This window comes from Macrobrachium nipponense, chromosome 32 (assembly GCF_015104395.2).
Source record: "Macrobrachium nipponense isolate FS-2020 chromosome 32, ASM1510439v2, whole genome shotgun sequence".
NCBI classification, from domain to species: domain Eukaryota; kingdom Metazoa; phylum Arthropoda; class Malacostraca; order Decapoda; family Palaemonidae; genus Macrobrachium; species Macrobrachium nipponense.
In genome coordinates this window covers 28,921,044-28,936,568 of record NC_061094.1, presented here as the reverse complement: position 1 = coordinate 28,936,568, position 15,525 = coordinate 28,921,044, and the positions used below count along the sequence as shown (strand labels likewise).

The 15,525-nt window shown below is 35.3% G+C and overlaps 1 protein-coding gene across 3 annotated transcripts in view; it reads right to left on the bottom strand.

The window, feature by feature from the left end:
- The window catches only part of LOC135207292 (uncharacterized), a 404,100-nt gene that overhangs the window by 30,273 nt on the left and 358,302 nt on the right, over positions 1 to 15,525 (bottom strand). For all 3 annotated transcript variants that reach the window (XM_064238964.1, XM_064238965.1, XM_064238966.1), the window contains 2 exons: positions 12,286 to 12,329; positions 8,351 to 8,417 (listed from right to left, as the gene is read on the bottom strand). In XM_064238964.1, coding sequence (XP_064095034.1) covers positions 8,351 to 8,417; positions 12,286 to 12,329 — 111 coding nt within the window. The remainder of the gene's footprint in view (positions 1 to 8,350; positions 8,418 to 12,285; positions 12,330 to 15,525) is intronic.

Below are 15,525 nucleotides of genomic sequence, written 5' to 3'. Positions count from 1 at the left end.
TAGATGTATGTGTTTATTAATATTTTCAAATAATAATATAACTGTAATTTCAAATGAAAATTATTCTTCCCTTCGTCTTTCTCTGTATCAATTTCCCTACCTCCTCTCAACTCCAGAGATGCTCGGAGCTCGGGAAGCTGTCAAATATGTCAAGTAATGTGACAGGGCAGGGGAACAGTGCCATATAATAATGGTCAATGATTTTAATGGTTTTTATGCAGTTTCTCTCTCTCTCTCTTACTGAGATGAGATAATTTTTATGGTACATGTATGTAATAAGTTTATTATTAATATTTTCCAATAATAATATTATAATATGCATACTATTAATACTATAACTATTATTACAAAATTCATATACGAGTATTTTAAATACAATAATCTTTCCATTTCACTGTTTTAAATACTGTGAGGACAATCTCTCTCTCTCTCTCTCTCTCTCTCTCTCTCTCTCTCTCTCTCTCTCTCTCTCTCTCCACAAGATACATATGTCATAGTGGCAACTCACTCACTCTCTCTCTCTTGGCTGCAAGTGTTAGAAGTACATATGTACGTACATACCTTAAGTGTACTAATGTTTAGGATTACTTTGAAATTATATTAATACAATCTTTAAGGTCAATACAGTAATATGATAATAATTTCTCTCTCTCTCTCTCTCTCTCTCTGCAAAAGAATTGATAGACAAATAGATTGTTCAGTCCTCTCCTCTTTTCTCTGGAAAAGATATATGTATTTATGGGAGGGGAAGAAGTGTTGCCTACAAAAGTTCATTTCAATCTTTTGATATTGTACTGTTATTGACTGTTTATATATTTCTAATGGTAAAATGTTTCAGATGACTTTGAAATGATATTAATAATACCAATTCAATGGTATATTTGATGTAAGATGATACTTTAAGTATATATTTGGTATTTGAACTTTCAAGATAGCAGATATAAGCATTTTTAGAGGGAGTTCTAACTATTCGTGGATTCGCGCTATTCACGGGGGTGTCTGGTAGCCATCCCCCGAGAACATGGGGGGAACACTGTACCATGGTCAAAGTTGTCTGTCTTTACAGTGACTGATGCTGTGCTGCTTCCTATCTACTTCAGACCAGATTCCTATAGCTCTCTAACTGAGGTGCACAACTCAATGGGACAATGACCAAACACTTTTGTAAGGGTGGGGGGACTTCTAGAGCCTGTGAAACGAAAGGTCATCTACTTCCAGGTAGCCTACATCCTGAAGTAGTAGCCTACATCCTGTCACCAGTGCAATCCATCAACACCTATTAGTAGTCTGACTGTCGCTCTCTCTCCATTTCTGCAGTCTATATTTTGATAGGTCTGGGGTCTCTAGTTCTTTCACTGTCATGAAGCTCTCATGTGATTTCAGACGTCTTCTTGTTTCATGATGGTTGTAGAGTGGGTACCAGGGATCACTTGTTTGTTTGGTCTTTTCCTTTCTAGTCATGGCATCTTGACGATGTTAGGTGGTGCAATGCTGGCTAGTCTATACAAAGCTGGCAGGGGTGTTGCACTCAGTGTGCCAGTGATTAGTCAGCAGGCTTTATTCAGCTCGATATCCACTCTTTTGGCATGGCTTGATCTTTCTCACACAGGAGCACAATATTCTGCAGTGGAGTAACATAGTGCTAGGGCCGTTTGCTTTAAAGTTTTTACATCTGCTCCCCACTTGGTGATTGAAATTTTGCTTAGGAGGTTATTTCTGGTGGCCACTTTTATCATGAGCTTGACATGCTCCTTGAAAGTCATTGTTCTATCAAGTGACGCCAAGATAGACTGGATACAGATGGTTTTCCAGTTCCTCGTTTTCCTATTTTATTTTCAGTTTTCTGTATGCCTGGTGATTGTTCAGAGGGAATGAGCATGCCTGAGCTTTCATGGGGTTTGCTTTTAGGTGCCATTTTTTATAATATTCTGAGAGAGATGATAATCCCCTTATCAGTCTTTATTCGATGGTTTTAAAGGAATGTGACTGTGTTGCAATGCAGAGATCGTCAGCATATATAAACCTCCAGATGTAATGGAGTTGTGGTAGGTCATTTGTGTATATGTTGAATAATAATGGGGCTAAATATGTACTGAGCAAACACACACATGTGAGGCAAATTTTAAGGTTGAACAATCAAAGAAAAACACATCAATGGGAAAAGGAAGATGTGCAAATGCACATATGTAGTGTAAGAAAAAATAAATAAATAAAAATAAATTTTTCTGTACCTTCCATGGGAAGTTGAACGTGAATATTTACAACCCTGTGCAGGACCTCTTTTCCAAGAAACTTGTAAAAATATGCTAATTTAACCAAGTTATACATCCTTTTTCTAATAATTTATTTCATTTTATTTTGTAAAATTATAATTACAGCTCACAAACTATCATACCAGATAAGAACTAAAATCAGCAACAAAATATGAGTAGTACGTATACAGTGGCTGCAAAAATAATCTTATTAGCAAAAATAATGACATATTTCACAAAATAATAGCAAATACGGTGGATAATTAAACAAACAAAAATCTGTACTTATTTATTATTCAGATACATGAATTAATACTGTCATCTCTCCTTTAGCCTGCAATACAGCCTGGATGTGCTTAGGCATGAAATCAGCAAGGATCATGAAAAATTGAGGGTCCATCTTAGTACACCATGTCAACTTCATCTCATTCTTAAGCTCGGCCATATTTGAGGGCTGTGCACCAGCAACTTTGTCTTTAATAACTTTCCAGGCCACTCTAAAACAGATACAGTGGAACCTTGACATATGAAAGTCCCAACTTGCAAAAAATTCAAGTTACGAAAGCAAACACGAAGATTATTTTGCCTCTACATACAAAAATAATTCAGGTTACGAAAGGGTGTTGCTGTAAAGTCCTGAGATTTGCCCAGACCGCCGAGAACAATTTTAAAACTCGCTCGCCACCAACTGAGTAGACTAGCCACCATCCTCCCGCTCTCCCATTGGTTCCTGATGCTAGTCACTGCCGTAAGATCCTGCTCTCCTATTGGTCAGAATCTCTCCCATCGTGGTCTACGTAAAGGCGTTCTTCGGCCACTCGGTAGCAGCATCGTTGTCGTAAGCATGCCGATTTTGTTCGTTCATATACAATTTCATTTGTTAACATTAATTCGTGTTAGTGATTTCGCTTTGTACTTTATCGTGTTGTGTGAGAACTTTAGTACATAAATTAATTATGTACGTTTAGTCATGGGTCCCAAGAAAGTTGCTGAAGTTCACGGAAAGAAGAAGATGCTTTCTAAGGAGACAAATATGGAGATTATCAAGAAGTATGAAGCTGGCATGCGGTTGAGTGTGATCGCTAAGGAATAGGCCGAAATCCGTCGACAATAGGCACCATCATTAAGCAGAAGGAAGCCATCAAAGCAGCTACACCTTCCAAGGGCGTGACTATTTTGTCCAAGGAGCCACGTGCATGATGAGACGGAGAGGCTGCTTCTTCTATGGATTAAGGACAAAGAAATCGCTGGCGATACGATAACCGAGACGGCAATCTGCCAGAAGGTCAGCGCTATTTTCGGCGATTTGATTGCCCAGTCTGAAGACGACAGAGGAGAAGGAACATCAACGGCAACCCCAGACTTCAAGGCTTCTCGGGGGTGGTTTGATGAATTCCGTAAACAGACTAGCATCCATTCGGTGGTGAAGAAATCAAAATTTTGTAAAAAATGTAAAGTATAAAAAAGTAAAAAAAAAATGTAAAAATAAAAATAAAAATTTAATTTTAAGTTTTTTGTAAAGTTAAGTGTTAATGTTTTCTGCCATTTGTTAATGTTTTTTGCAAAGTTTAGTGCTAATGTTTCCTGTCCTTTTTTAATGTGTCTCATAAAGTTAAGTGTTCATGTTTTCTGCCATTTGTCCTCCTCCTCTGTCGCCACTTTCGGAGATCGCCTCACTCGAAAGCTAAGGTTCCACATTTTACTACATATGTACGTATGTACGTACAGTATTTCTTTGTACCATGTACACTAATACTCTTTATTTACAGGTATGTAGTACATATTAGTAGTATATGTAGTTTAACCTTTCAACGCCAAAGGGGTATAATAAAAATCGTCTCCCGTATGCCGGGGGGTTCTCAGAGTGAGTGCCGAAGCGGAAAAAATATTTTTTCAAAAAATCACAGCGCCCTTAGTTTTCAAGATTAAGAGTTCATTTTTGGCTCCTTTTTTTGTCAATGCCTGAAGTTTAGTATGCAACCATCAGAAATGATAAAAAATATCATTATCATATATAAATAATGCAATATATGATAGCACGAAAACTAAATTTCATATATAATTGTATTCAAATCGCGCTGTGAGCAAAACGGTTAAAGCTAACGAGTTAATTTTTTTTTCATTGTATTGTACACTAAATTGCAATCATTTTGGTATATAACACATTGTAAAACAATCAAAGCAACACAGAGAAAATATTATCACAAAATGATGCATGAATTCGTAACGCGCGGACGTAATAAAATGTTTTTTTAAAAAATTCACCATAAATCGAAATATTGTTCTAGAGACTTCCAATTTGTTTCAATATTAAGATAAATGATTGAATATTACTATACTGTAAGAGTTTTAGCTTACAATTGCAGTTTTCGACCATTTCGGACAAGTTAATGTTGACCAAATGTCGAATTTTTTTATATATTTTTTTATGTGCAAATATTTCAAAAATTTGAAAAGCTAGAACCTTCAATTATTTTTTGTTGCATTCTACATAAAATTGCACACATTTTCATATATAAAACTCTATGAAATGCCTAATATGAAACGGAGCAAATATTACGAGAATGCGACGTACGCATTTCGGAGAGTTGCGGAGGAGAATCCGCGCGCGGAGGGAAGGAAAGTTTTTTTTTTTTAAATTCACTATATATCTAAATATTGTGCTAGACTTCGAATTTATTTCAAAATGAAGATAAATGACTGAATATTACTAGACTGTAAGAGGTTTAGCTTACAATAGCGTTTTTTTACCATTTCGGTAGAGTCAAAGTTGACCAAATGTGTTTTTTTTCTATTTATTATGATTTAAATGCAAATATTTCGAAAATGAGAAAAGCTACAACCTTCAATTATTTTTTGTTGTATTCTACATGAAATTGAACACATTTTCATATATAAAACTTTATGCAATGGCTAATTTAAAATGGTGCAAACATTACGACAACCGGACAAAAAAATTTATGATTTTTTCGGAAGAGTTACCGCGCGGACGTAAGTAAATTGTTTTTTTTTTTTTTTATAAATTTACCATAAATCGAAATATTGTGTTAGACTTCCAATTTGTTTCAAAATAAAGGTAAATAATTGAATATTGCTAGAATGTAAGAGTTTTAGCTTAAAATTCCGTTTTTCGACCATTTTGGTCAAGTCAAAGTTGGCCAAAGGTTGAAATTTTGGCACTTATCGTTATCTATATGAAAAAATTTCAAAACTGATAAAAGCTACAACCATGGATTATTTATTGTTGTATTCTACATGAAATTGCGCACATTCCCATATATAAAACTTTATGTAACGGCTAATTTAAAATGGTGCAAACATTACGACAATCGGACAAAAAAATTTATGATTTTTTCGGAAGTTACCGCGCCGACGTAAGGAAAGTTTTTTTTCATAAATTCACCATAAATTGAAATATTGTGCTAGAGACTTCCAATTTGATGCAAAATAAAGGTAATGATTGAATATTACTAGAACATAAGAGTTTTAGCTTACAATTGTGTTTTTTGACCATTTCGGTAGTCAAAGTTGACCGAAGGTTGAAATTTTGGCACTTATCGTTATTTATATAAAAATATTTCAAAACTGATGAAAGCTACTATCATGAGTTGTTTTTAGTTGTATTCTACATGAAATTGCGCACATTTTCATATATAATACTCCATGTAACAGCTAATATAAAATGGTGCAAAAATTATGTTAAAGTGACGAAATAATTTCTAAGATGTGTCGCTGATGTTTTTTAGTGTGAGAAGAAATAAATTCGTGCTTGCGCGCCTGGGTAGCGATTGTAAACAAAACAACGCCTTGATCCGTGAGCTCCCAGCATCCCCCAAGGCGTGTGATTCAAAAGTTTTCGCCTGGTAGGCCCTATAAGTATTTTTCCGCGAATTTTTAAAACAACTTTTTATATCGACATACCATACATCCAATCGGCACCCAACAGACAATTTATGTCGACGTATAATACGTCCAATCGGTGTTTAAGGGTTAAGTTAGGTATTGAATGGTCCAAATTGTTACATTTCATTGTTTATTGGTCAATTCAGCTTTATTATAAAATTTACTGGGGTGTTTTTGTAGGGCTTGGAACGAATTAGGCAATTTACATGTAAAATGTGGTTCAAGATATGAAAAAATCAGGTTACGAAGGCCGCCTCGGAATGGATTAATTTCGTATCCTGAGGTACTACTGTACATATACAACAAAACATATCTTCCTTTCACATAATTTGCATTTCCACTTTACGTAAATGAGGAAAAAATACAAAACTACATTACAATTTACAGCATAGAATCTTTCTTGTTGAAGTTTCGACATTCAAATTGTATGGTGCGCATTATAAATACTCATACATGTTAGCCCATCCATCGCTAAAAACCTGTTATAGATCCTAATATGATCATGTCGGTCCATTGAGGGCTAATACAAAAGTTTTAAGTTTGCACTAAACAAGGAAATTAACCCATAATGGATGGATACCCTCATGTAAGTAGCAATAACAGGTCTTGGGTGGAGGACGGATTTACTCATGGTGAGCATCAATATTATGAGCCATCGATTTGGGGATTTGGGAGAATCAGGTGGGAAAGAGGTCCCACTACTTCCATTGTCCATAAAATCACTAAGGGAAACTTTTAGACTGGCTCAGCTTGCCGATTCTAAGAGGCTCATGACTTTATTGTGTACTTGATTTCAAGGTGATATGTACTGCCGCTCTCTCTCTCTCTCTCTCTCTCTCAACATTTTTTCATATATTTGCTCATAAATATACCCAGGGGTTGCTGTCGGTGTTAGTTCTTATCTTTTTTAAATGTATGTCAGATATAATTATAATTTTGCAAATAAAAGTGCAAAGAAATATTAGAAAAACCATGTATATTTAGAAAAGTTACTACATCTTCGATCAGTAATTTACATAAATATTTTACAACAAATATACTCTGAATTTGTTACTGATTTTAGTTCTTATTTGTTTTGATATTCTGTGAGCTGTAATAATAATTTTACAAAATAAAATGAAATGATTTATTGGAAAAAATGTATAACTTGGTAAAATTTACAATTGTGTTGTCAAAGAGGCCCCACAAGGGGTTGTAAATAGTCTTCTTCAACTTCTCGTGGAAGGTAGGGAGAATTGTTCAAATTTTTTTCTTACACGTTCATTTGCATATCTTCCTCTTTCCACTGATGCCTTTTTTCTTAAATTGTCTAACCTCAAAGTTTCCTTGGCTTGGGGTGCTGTATATGTTTTTATTAAGCCCGGCTCATAAGGGTTAAACTCATAAGGGTTAATAAATTTTATATACAAAGTGCAAAATAATAAGGCAAGATAGTTACATGAAGCCAGCTAGGCAAAACTTGTAAGAAACAGTATTTATTGATTATCTTTCTGAAGAAAAAGATAAAAGAAGGAATTAAATGATATACTACCAAAATCAATATATTTGAAGAAGAATTTTCCAGACTACTGAATCGAAATTTGGACAGATTCACAATGTTGTATTGACATTAAAATACCAAAAATAAGGAGGCTAGTTTTTAAAGGTATTCATGTGTGAACAATCGTTCTTGTCTACAAGATGCGACAATGTGTCTGGGGAAATTCAGACAACAAACGAGGGCTCTATACAATTAATGGGTATGTGATGAAACAAACATCTTTGAAAGACAACCTTAATTCTCTGAAAAGATTCAGTATTGCATTTGTAATGAAAATAGTGAGATTGCACACTGAAAATGGAAGTTAGAAAAAATGAAGTTATGGGCACAATGTAGATATGGGGACTGCTGTTAAATGAGAGATTACTGTACTGTAAAAACACTGAGTTCATTTGGAAATTCTGGTGATTGCAAAAAGGATAACTTAGGCTAGACCAAACAATTCTCTTTTAATAAACATTTCCTGCCTCAGGGGCACCACAGACCAACAAATTATTGAATTTCCTGTGAATGCTGAAGATTTATTCAAATTTTTATGTAACTATCAGTGGTTTAATGGATACAAAATAAAATGTCTTTTTATATTCAAAATATTATATGTGAACTAATAATTGCTTGGAAATCTGGGTAGAATAAATAGGAAGATATTACATACCTATCAACAGGTCCTGAGCTATAAGGAGGTGGCTGCTTATACAACTGCTTGTTATATCCATAACCACCTAAGTTAAAGAAAGAAAATAGAGCATGATTATTATTGGACACCTCCTGTCTGAAAAATATACTGTTATAATATTGCTCACAACAATTGGCCTTTATTACAACATCTACAAAAAATTAAATTTCTAAAAATCCACATTATCTGAAATTAGCTAATTACAAAAATATTTATGATTTGCCAAAATTAGATCACAGAAGATATATAGTATACTAAATTTGCTGGGATAAAGGATAAACCCCAATTTGGGAAGAATATTCTTGAAAAATTACAAAAATATACCACACATTTCCCTAACCATCACAGTCCTTCCCCTTATACATCATTTTAAAGCTCCTTACCTGCTTGTATTCAGATTTATAAAGGAGAGGAAATGGGAGAAACATGCATTTTTCTGCAATACAGTAACAGTTTTGCATAATGCAGTGACTAACAATGGTCTACCATACTATATCATTTCTTTGTTGGCATTCATATACAATACTGTAATTTCATAAGATGGCATTACACCATAACTGTTATTTAAGTGGTACAGCACATGAAAAATAGATCACTAAATCACTACGAAAGAGCTAGTATTATCACAAGAATGTATGTTTGAATAGCCTAAAAAATCTTTCCTTCTCTCCCTCTCTATACATAAGAGGAAGAAAATAAACTAAATGAGCTCCGAATGAGGATGGTGTCAATGAAGCGCCATAGCAAAGGCAATATGGTAGAACCCTGGACTTTGAAGTTAATCTGTTCCCGAAGAAGTCTCGAGATGAGATTCCGTCGAAATCCAAAACATGTTTTTCCATAAGAAATAACTAAAAATGGGTTAATGTGTTCTTGACCACCGGTTATTACCCTAACCTTGCCTTTTTATACAAAACATTACGTATTGCATTAAAAGTCTTTTTTTTTTTTAATGTACATATACATACTGAATAAAAAAACTGGCCTACATTCAATGCGGCTGTGTTACAGATGGTTGACCCAGTGCCATAGGCTAGGCTAGGTGTGGTATATACTGTAATAGGGAGGTACAAAACTTGTTGCTAATAATAAAAATTTAAAAACAAGCCTAATTATTACAGTAAATTAATAAAATATTAAAAATAAGACAGTAAATCAGTCATACAAATGTCTCTCATACTTTTCAATAATCTCATGTTTAATTGTGGTTCTTACAGTTTTTCTCTTCTGCTTGTCTGCTATGGCTGTCTTGAGACCCATGATTGAATCAAAATCCAGTACAGAAAGCAAAAAAAAAAAAAAAAAATACAGCACAGAAAGCCACAAAAACAAAGGAAATATTCCTGTACAAGCATGTACTTGCTCAAAACAATAGCAGCAGAGTGAGCTGACCTTAAACAACGACACCAAGATCGCCAATAAGCGGGGAAAGATTGAAACCCTTTTGTTTACAAAAATCATATGGTTCATTGGGTCAGATTCTGGAATTTTGTTTGAGGTCTACTACAAAATTTACTAAAAGTTTTGTGTAAAAATCTGATTATGCTGAGTTCTGATACGGTCGAGGACTGGGGTTCTACTGTACTTCCAACTACAGTGAAGTGAATGTTATGGCGTAAAAAAGAATCTTTGAAGTGTGAAAATTCATCAAAGTTACTAACTTACATAATAGTATAAACGCACCTATGCAGTCATACAAATGTCAGCCTTTCTGACTGACCTAAAAGTACTTCTTTCTTTTTTTCTCTCATACATCTATTGTTATTCTATATAAAAACCTGGGGCATCATTATGCTGTGCTTAACACATTAGGTTAAGTCTGTTACCCTATATTCTCTCAATCCATCTGATGTAATATTACTGATGCGATATCTTGAATATGCTAATGATATTTGGCAACATTAAACAGCACACAATGCGTAAATTATAACATGTTAATTGGGTACATACACTTTATCAAGAAAACTAATGTTCAACAATGTAGAAAGTACGGTGGAATCTGGCAAGGTAAACACTGAAGTCAAATAGGAGAGACTGACAAAACTTAGCCAAATAGTCAGTCAATGATCAACTGATAATTCTGAAGCTAGATGACAGTCAATGTCCAACTGATAATTCTGAAGCTAGAAATGTAATATGTAGGTAATATATAGAACCCTTGCACTTTAATATTTGTTTGAAACAGACATGACTTGCATGTTGTGTCACCTTACATATCATTTACCAACATCTGATGATAATGGACACAATGCAACGTTCACGGGAATCGTAATTATTAATTTAACTATTCATAAAAACAAGCTTCAAACTATTGTATTTACATATATAAATATAACTTATGTTCAGCCATTCATACAAGTTACAGAAAACTGAGGTGTAGTGACAACTGTAAATATACATAGTAGTTACTAATAAAACCTGATAAATGATTTTTACCGACATGTTCACAGGACAAATCACGCACATGGACATGTGACGAGTCAAGTACACGTCCCATGAGAAGACAACCAAGCACGGTCCCAAGATAAGAAATGATGCCAAAGAGAACTGCCTGAAGGAGACCGACTCCTAAGGTTACGGTCTCAAGCAGGAGAACAAGAAACACATCTGTGGACCAGGGACACTTCATATTCTTGATCATCAACCGCAACATTACAGAGAGAAGAATCCTTCGCATCAGATACTTTCGACTTCTTAACCAGCACCTTATCATCCTTATGACGGACCTGAACAGGAACAGGGGATAATGGTCTAGCACTTCCATTATCACAACCACGTACATGTAAAGAAAAGGCATGGCTGCGTAAGGAAGATGGCGAAGCACTCTTACCACTCTCACACTCCCATCGTCCCGAACACATACACGTAAGGGAGAGACATGGCTGTGTAGGGAGGCCAGCGATGCATTTCCAGCACATACGGGAGAGACATGGCCGTGTAGAGAAGTCGGCAATGCATGGGTTACATGCCTCCAAGAAATGCAACAGCAGACCATCCCATGAGGGGGGACCCTGTAGGCCTAGCAATGCCCAAACAGCCTCCATCTTGCTTGATTCCAAATCTGAAATTAATGAAACAGATGGTGTAATCTCTACCCTCCCAGGAAGGATATTAGATCCTGAGGGAGAGGGGGGTATATTAAACATAACATCATCCTGTGCAACTCCTGATACTTCCAATGACAGATTGATGGAAGAAAAGGAAGGAGACAAAGGTTCAACTGCATCAGGGAGAACGCTTTTGGAAGAGGCTGAGGCTGAATCATCTAACCGAGAAGAAAAACCTTCCCAAGAAGGACAAGTAGAAACTCTGCAATGTTCCTTCTTCTTGTAAAACGCCCTTCACTGTGACTTAGGCCAAGCACAACATTCCGGGCAGGGATTAGTAACTTTGCATTAATTAGATCTGCACCTACTGCATGTCACATAAGGATCTGTAATTGTAGCGGCCAAAAACCTGGAGCACGGAAAACCCTGAACGACCAGGCACGTGTTGACGAGGCCATGAAGACTCGTAAGACTCCATGACAAACACAAACACAGACAACTGAAAGCACAAAGAAACATGGGCATACAAAGCAACCTGCTTGAAAGGGGAGCAAAAGCGACTACTCTCCAAGGCGGTCAAAGAGAGACTGACGGATCACATGATACTGTGCTTGGTCGGTGACCAGCATCCACCTTGTATACACGAGTTGCCAGATTTCACAGATTCATTGCTTACAAACTTTGATTGTTTTAACTGGTTTCCAGCTGTCGTGAGAAAATTTATCCTATTGTTAAGACCGAGGGTTTGTTCTGCATATGAACAATGTCAATTTGAGGACATATCATCCTTAAAATCTGTCTTATAAAATGGAGGTCAAATCATCCTTAAAATTTATCTCATAAAATGACAATCATCACAGATTTTACCTTGTCCATAACTGCCCTCATAGCCATAGGATCCATCACCAGCACTGAAATAATAAACAAGACTTGGATTAAAATGTATACTAAACCTAGCCCTAAATGAATAAAATAAACTCATTACACTTCATCACAGTTTGTAGCTAATACTTTTGGTTCCTGCAGAGTGTAAATCATTTATTTTTGAACTTCAATACTATGTCAATCCCCAAAGGAACATATTAATAATTTTTCAATTACTACTGTAATTTATACATGATATACAAATTTAAAAACAAATTTAAAATAATACTGAAGTCTGGTTAGTCAAACTAGTAATTTGGTAGATGGGCCTGCATGAAACAATGTAGTGGTATGGTAAGAACGGTTTCCATGCACCTTTAAGTACGTGGGTCTATTGACTCAGTTACAGTAAACCAGTTCCTTCAATAACTTAAAAGTAGTTTGAAAAGTAATTTGCCTTGCCAAACCTAGTGCCACTCCAGAATCCAAAGTATGCTTTAGTAATTCGTGCATTTCAAGACTTTCAAGCATACAAGACAACAGTACTACATTTACCTCTCAAACTTAAGATACACTCCATTTACTACCACAAAAATAAAAAAAGACACATTACTAAAGCAAAAGAGCAACACAATGTTATCAGAATGCAACAATGATATTGACTGGGTAAAAAAATCTTTATTTAATTTGCATTAATCAATTACCTACACATAAATTCACTGATATTTAAGGTTTCCTCACATACCAGTTCAATAATTGTAATATTAAATTTAAGTAGTTTTACTATGGAAAAATATGGATGGTAATTTTTTATTGACAAATTTGTGACCATGGCAGCAAAAATGCACTAATGCCGAGATCTAAAAGCATAATCCAGTCCCACAATACAATGTGTTTTGGATAGTGATAAATGAATGTCTGAACAAGTTCATTTCATGATTTTTCACATAACCTACCTAACAATTTACGTTATTACTTCATGATAAAACTATTATTAATAAAGTGTAAAACTGAACCACTGAGTTGATATTTTCAACTCTAATAGGGCTGGCAAAAGAGATTTCTCTTGATGAAATACTTTATAGATCTTATTTAATATAGTGCGCAACTCCTTACAAATTTAACAATTAAATCTATTTCAAAGGCATGTTTCTAATGCTTGACATATGTTACCTGAAAATTGAACAATCACTGAAAATGTGTTTGACAGTAAGTGTTATTCTTCATATCCCCATGTTCCTAGACAATGCTGCTAACTGAAAATCGGCAACAACAGCACTAAAAACCTGCTTAACGGTGCCACTAACCAGGGATCAGTGTTGCTAACCAGATATCAGCGCTGCTAACTATGGTTTGGTACAGAAAATCCAGTTAACAGCGTCGCTAGACAAGCGCAGTAAAACCTAATAGCTGTTAACTGATGCCGCTGTTAACAGAGGGATGTCTACAAGATATTAATTTTTCAACTAAAAAAACACAATTCAACAGCTGGTTCAATCAATTTTGTCAGAATCACTATTTCACAATTCTCTACATTTACTGAAGATGATGGGTTCAATAGATACAAATCATTGAGGAACAACTGTGTTTAATCTATGCAAAGCAACTGCAGCTTGGCTGCCTTATCAGTTTCTTTAATTCTTTTAATACCCACATGAGAAAGACCCCAAGATACAATACTTCCACATGTATACCAACTTCACAAAATGGTCTGTTTCATCAGAAGATAATTGTGGGCATTCACATCTTATGTTTATTGTACATTTTTCACGATGTTTAGGGTATATTCAAAACTTTTAGAAAAAAGTGTATGGTGCTGCATACACAATCCACAGGGGTGATATTCTAAGGTATATTTAGGTATATATTTTTTGACAAAAAAATTCTGTTAGTTTTAATTGGGAATAATAATGGATTATTGTTAATAAAAATATCTCTTCAACTGAAAAGGCCATTTGCTTGTGAGTCACTTGCCTGAATCTTTGTTTCACTTTGTCTGATTACTAAGTCTCAATATTAAGAGAGAGTAAGTTTACTATTTTTGACTTGTACATAATTGTTTGGAGAGAGCTTGAAAGCCCCAGTGCAGTTGCTGAGCCATTTATTGTAATTAGGACCTTAGATTTTTAATGCTGACTCTGATGCAGAGCCATATATATTGGAACACACACTAAAATAAATAAGAAAGTTGCTTTGTATAATAAGAGATTGATTTTTCAATCTCTCAAGTTGTAAGTGATAGCCTTCTTATCAAGTTAATTGCATTTCCACCTTTGGCTTTTATGTATACAATGTGTGCTTTCCAGTTCAACTGTGTATCACAGATTAAGCCTACAAATCTTACAGTTTTGTTTCTTGCAAAATCCCGAAGAAAGTTCCACTGGTGAAGCAAACAGGATAGGATAGGATAAAAGATTAGTTTAACCTGAACCTTTGAGTCTAAAAATGGTTCTTCTCAGGCTGATTCCCAGGAAAAAACAACTAGAACTAGACTTTATTCAAAAAAACCGACTTTACTTAAAAAAATCAAGTATATCTTAGTTTTACCAGACCACTGAGCTGATTAACAGCTCTCCTAGGGCTGGCCCGAAGGATTAGATATTTTTACGTGGCTAGGAACCAATTGGTCACCTAGCAATGGGACCTACAACTTATTGTGGGATCCAAATCACACTAGATTGAGAAATGAATTTCTATCACCAGAAATAAATTCCTCTGATTCCGCGTTGGCAGAGCCGGGATTCGAACTTTGGACCACCAGATTGGCAGTCGAGCGTGAAAACCACCCGTCCAGCGAGGAACCCGACTTTACGTAGGAGCATAATAATCTTGTTAAGTGGGAAATCCCTGCCTTCATTGAGAATTCCTCACATTGTTGGATCTCGAAAAGAAATGCGCCTCTCCTGGGAACTTGGCATCCATTACATTTCATTGGGTCAGAATGTGGGGTTGTCATTAGATGACCATGAGAAAATCTGGTATGACCTATGCAGAGTTTTGCTAATATTACTCCTTTAGATCTTGCTTTTTGAGACGATGAAACCCATGGGTATTCCTCAGATTTTATATTTTTCAGTTTGTTTGATATTTGTACAGAAGACCAATCTGTTTGCCAATCTTGATATATAAGAGATTTGACAGATGCTATCCAGTATGATACAGGGGCATATGAAATTGTTAGGGTAACAGTGCATGCTAAATAAGCTGCAGAATCTGCATTTTCATTCCCTTCTTTTCCTACAT